Source organism: Hetaerina americana, unplaced genomic scaffold, assembly GCF_022747635.1.
Source record: "Hetaerina americana unplaced genomic scaffold, ioHetAmer1.1.p SCAF_12, whole genome shotgun sequence".
Taxonomy (NCBI): domain Eukaryota; kingdom Metazoa; phylum Arthropoda; class Insecta; order Odonata; family Calopterygidae; genus Hetaerina; species Hetaerina americana.
This window is the reverse complement of record NW_027286292.1, coordinates 28,755,497-28,760,678: the sequence shown is the minus strand read 5'-3', so window position 1 is coordinate 28,760,678 and position 5,182 is coordinate 28,755,497. Positions and strand designations below refer to the sequence as shown.

At 42.2% G+C, this 5,182-nt stretch overlaps 1 protein-coding gene across 1 annotated transcript; it reads right to left on the bottom strand.

Annotated features, from left to right (window-relative positions):
• Positions 1-1,899: 1,899 nt before the first annotated feature.
• On the bottom strand, positions 1,900-2,250 carry LOC139685827 (uncharacterized). The gene has a single exon (XM_071582945.1). The coding sequence runs from the start codon at positions 2,248-2,250 to the stop codon at positions 1,900-1,902; it is 351 nt and encodes a 116-aa protein (XP_071439046.1).
• Between the last annotated feature and the right edge of the window lie 2,932 nt (positions 2,251-5,182).

Here is a 5,182-nt window from a genome sequence, read left to right as displayed (position 1 = left end):
TTTTGCGGCTTTAGACAACCCCTTCTTGATCATTTCCCATTTTTCTTCGATAGTACTAAGCCCTTTACCATCCTACATGATTTTCTCTACCGCCTGTTTGTATTCCTTCCTTTTCAACCCATTTAACGCTTCTACATTCCATTTTCTAACTCGCCGCCCCTGCCTTATCTTTTTGAAACGTACGCTACATTTCATAACAACTAAATTGTGGTCTGAGTCCGCATCCGCTCCCGGGAAGCTGTGGGAATTTATCACACTATTCCTAAACCTGTGTCTAACCAGGATATAATCTAGCTGATATCTTCCTGAGTCACCTGGCATTTTCCATGTATACCTGCGTCTTTTGTGGTGTCTAAACCAAGTGTTGGTGATGACTAACCCCTGTCTCCTGCAGAACTCAACTGCTTTCTCCCCGCGGTCATTCCTCGTGCCTAAACCGTAGTCCCCCACCTCATCACCATCTCTTCCTTCGCCTACCGTCGCATTCCAATCCTCCATCACTATCATATGTTTCCCAGCAGGAACACACGCGATCATGTCCTCTAACTGATCGTATATCCTATCGACCTCTTCTTCCTTATGGTTGCTCGGTGGCATGTATACCTGAATAATAACTAAGTTCGTCGGTTCTGCTTTTATCTCCACTAGTAGTATTCTATCCGTTACCTGCTCTATGTTGACTACGCTTCTTCCTACCTCTTCATTTAATACTATGGCAACCCCTCGTTGGCTCTCGTCCCCACCACTGTATATTATTCTATACTTATCACTCCAGTAATCCCTGCTATCTTTCCATCTCACCTCGCATAGACCTAAAATATCTATATTTCCCCTTTCCATCTCTCGCTTAACATTCTCCAATTTCCCTGTCCTCATCATTGTCCTAACATTCCACGTTCCTATTCTAACTAATTTCGTCTTCTTCTCCTGGGTCTTCTGTCCTGCTGCTGCTGGTTTTCCCTTGCAAGGGTTTCGTGGGATGACGACCGCGGAAGCCTTGCCTCCCCCGCTGCCGGGCACGACACACGGCCGATTGGGCCGAGCCCCATGATAATTGAGGTGGTTTCCCGTTGCCTTCCTCAATAGTGTTTTTAACGTGACACCATCACTTACTGGCCGCCCCACTGGGGTCAGACGCCATTGCAGCCGCCTCACTGAGGAACAGACGCTGCGTGGACTACCTTTCGTCTGGCTCCTAACCTTCGACCTATCTGGCATGGGTGACCCTACCAGGAGCAATAATTATTACTCCCGCCAGTACAGCTCTAAGGGTCATCGGAACGCACAAGCCCTTTCACCACGTCAAGGTTGTAGTCCGGGGAGGGACATATATATATATATATATATATATATATATATATATATATATATATATATATATATATATATATATATATATATGTATTTTTTTTATTATTTATTTATTTATTTATTTATTTATTTATATATATATATATACGTATATATATAAATTAATTAATTAATTTATTTATTTTTTTACTTGAGGGAAGAGAAAATGCTCTTTACGCACGCACTTACACCACACACATGGATAAGTACGACATTGGGCTCGGTCTGGTCTCGAAGTCACCCAAGGGTGAATAACCACGGGTTCCAGGATGTATCGGAACGCGGCCGGAGTATGCCTCGGCGACCCATACCAAGTAAAAAACTACCCTCTTTACATCCAAGCCTAATCCCTTGCTTAACTTGCTTGAACTGCCTTGAGGCATTACTTCGCGGGGGGGGCGAGAGCTATTTCTAGCTCTTTCATCTGTTTAGCGGCATCCTTACTCCCCCCTCCCTGCCATGATGTTGGCGGCAAGATTAGGGGTTCGGGGTGCTTATCTTTCTTCTGATTTTCCTCCAATACTCTTCTTTCTTCTAATCTTCTCTCTCTTATATTCTATCTTCATTCTTCTTTCTTCCATCTTCATTTTTCTTTCTTCGGTCTGCATTCTGCTTTCTCTCCTGCTCTTTGATTCGTAGGTCCTTTAGAACTTTCGATGCAAAGATATCGACTGCTCTCCATGCCTCCTTTGATGACATCATCACCTCCGTCAAACTTTCTGGAGTTATACTCTGTTTAATCGTCATTTCTAGCTCTTTCCTAGCTTCGTTGTATCTTGGGCACTTGAAAAACACATGCTCCGCATTTTCGTCCACTCCTACACAGGATGGGCACTTCGGAGACTCCTCGTGCTTGAATTTGTAGAGGTAGGCTCGGTAGCACCCATGGCCTGATAGCATCTGTGTCAGGTAATAGTTGACCTCACCGTGACTGCGATTCAGTCACTCGTCAACTTGAGGAATCAACCGGTGCATCCATCTGCCCTTAGTCGAGTCATCCCAACTTTTCTGCCACCGTTTTAAACTCCTTTTACGTTCTTCAGTTTTCAGCTGCTTTTCTTTCCTTCACATATATATATATATATATATATATATATATATATATATATATGTGTGTGTGTGTGTGTGTGTGTGTGTGTGTGTGTGTGTGTATGTTTGTGTGTGTATATATATACGTGGCTGGGTGATTAGAGACCTATCTCGTGTCCCTTCTCTCAATGAAGGAGCGTCTCACGTCCGTAGGTCGGACGATTGGAGGGTCGTCCAAGGGCAAGGTAACGCTGCATTGGACTTAAATTGGACTCTGTGCAGGCAAATTCCATCCCCGTCTCCAACAGGTACCAGGTGCTGTTGGGTGACAGCACCACTGTACCTGCCGCTCCTACCCCTACTCCGAGGGCACTGCCTAGGGTAAAACATAAGCGTTCGGGAAGGGCGGGAACTATTATATTAGGCAATTCTAATTTCCGGCATATAATGTATCCGCTGCGCCGCACAGTGCAACAGGAAGGAGGTGTTGGATTCCTGACACCCTGGTGTATACCAAGTGGCGGGATACCCCAGGCGACCTAGGTGGTGAAGGCGGCCGTCAGCGATACGGGTTCCTCTAAGCTACGCATTGTGGCTCATGTGTAGACAAACGACGCCTCGGAACGTGGATCTGAAGATATCCTACGCTCCTCAAAGGAGATGTCCTCGGAGGAGAAACGAGTCGAGGCGGAGTTGAAGGTCCCAATTAAATTAAGTATTTGTAGTATTGTGCCACCACGTATTGACCTCGTTTGGAGGCGAATGCAGGGTATAAAACAAAGATTGTTGGGATTTGGTCGGGAAATAGGAGCGGACTTCGTTGATATGAGGCCTGTCCTTTCATCGTGTCGGGTACCTCTTAATCGCTCCGGGGTCCATTATACTGCCGAGGCATCGCAGTTTGTAGTGCGTAGTTTACATGAATACGTTTCGAGGGTTTAGCATAAATGGTAGGCGAGAGCACAGGTTATATACTGGGATAAATAAAGTAGAATCCAGCGCTTTTTGCCGATTCAGATCAGGTTATGCCTCTCAGATCCCAAAAATAATTTAACAAACCAACACTTGCGTTAAAACATTATATGACCCACGTAAAGTTAATAAAATTGGTGCCTCGAAATGCATAAAAGATAGTAATGCGAGTGAATGTAATACTTGTGCCTCAGTTAACCATGAATCGTCTCGACACAGTTTTGTGAGGATACATAAAACCGTAAAACAAAAAGTGATTGACCAAATAAAAATTATGATATCAAATTGTCGTGGCATTAGAAACAAAATATCGGATATTGAATATATTTTTGTAAGGAAAAATGCAGACATATTAGTTGGAACGGAGAGTTGGCTCACTGGAGATATAGCAAGCGATGTAGTTTTTTCCGAGAGGTTTCACACTTTACAGAAGGGACAGACCTAATAAATTGGGCGGGGGAGTATTCATTGATGTAAAGTCACATCTTAGTAGCCAACGATACGAATGAGACGAAAATCACATAGAAAGCATTTGGTGCAACATAAAGGACTACAACGACTGAAGCCTATTCGTGTGCTCATTATTCAGACCCCCAGATTCTAATGGAGATATTCTACCCAAGCTCGACGACCAAATCCACTCTCAGCAAAAATCATCGCAACCCTATTATTATAATTGCTGCTTATGAAAATGTGCCGTCAATTGATTGGGACACGTACTGCGTAGGAAAATCTGCCAAAAACAGAGGCTCATGCCAAATACCATTTCCTATATTCGTAAAACACTCTTTAGAACGAATTGTTGAATCACCAACACGGGGTCACAGTATACTTGATATCTTTGTGACTTCTCGCCCCGAAATCGTAACACAAACTTAAATAATGGACGGAATCAGTGATCATAAGGCTAGTTTTGTAGAGTTAAAAACTAAGTTCGTCAGAATAATCAAACAAAAGCGTAAAATATACTTATACAAGAGGGCAAATATTAACGGACTACGAGAATATTTAAAAATAAAATTACCAGAATACACGACAAAAACACTAACAACCAATACAGAGAACGCGCGAAGGAATGAAGACGTATATCCCGTCCAAACTCAAATGCGACAACAAGGAACTTAGATGGTGCGGCGGGGAAGTCAGATCGGCATTAAGAAGGCAAAGAAGGTTTCAATCAGATTCGAAATGTTTAAAAAGTAGTCTACGGGTTCATTACTGTGTTTATGGTTTTTAATATAAATATATATATACTACACTTCACTAAATATATACTATATATATATATATATATATATATATATATATATATATATATATATATATATATATATATATATACATTCAAACACGAAATCCCGCCAAACGGCGAATAAATACTGATATATACAGAAACAGGTATAAGGAAAAGGGATAGGAACACAAATAAAGGACGAGCACAATAAAAACGCACTGTTCCTTTCCTGTATGATGTTGTATGAATTCTAAACCATTGTCCTTTCCTCTTGTGTATTGTCTATTTCTCCTTTGGTGGGTGAAACAGTCCCCTGACGCCATCTCTTGGCTAAAGAATCGGGGCGCTTGGCGACATATTATACCCACGGATCTCAGGGCAAATTACGTTTCCTCGATAGCTCAAGTGGTTAAGAGCATCCCCCCGGAAAGTGGAAAGATCCGAGGTTCGAGTCCCGGTCAAGAAAATATATTTACTCTTGTGATCCGTTCGATTCCGCCTTCCCCACCTTTATTGTGTTCGTCCTTTATTTGTGTTCCTATCCCTTTTCCTTATACCTGTTTCTGTATATATATATATATATATATATATATATAT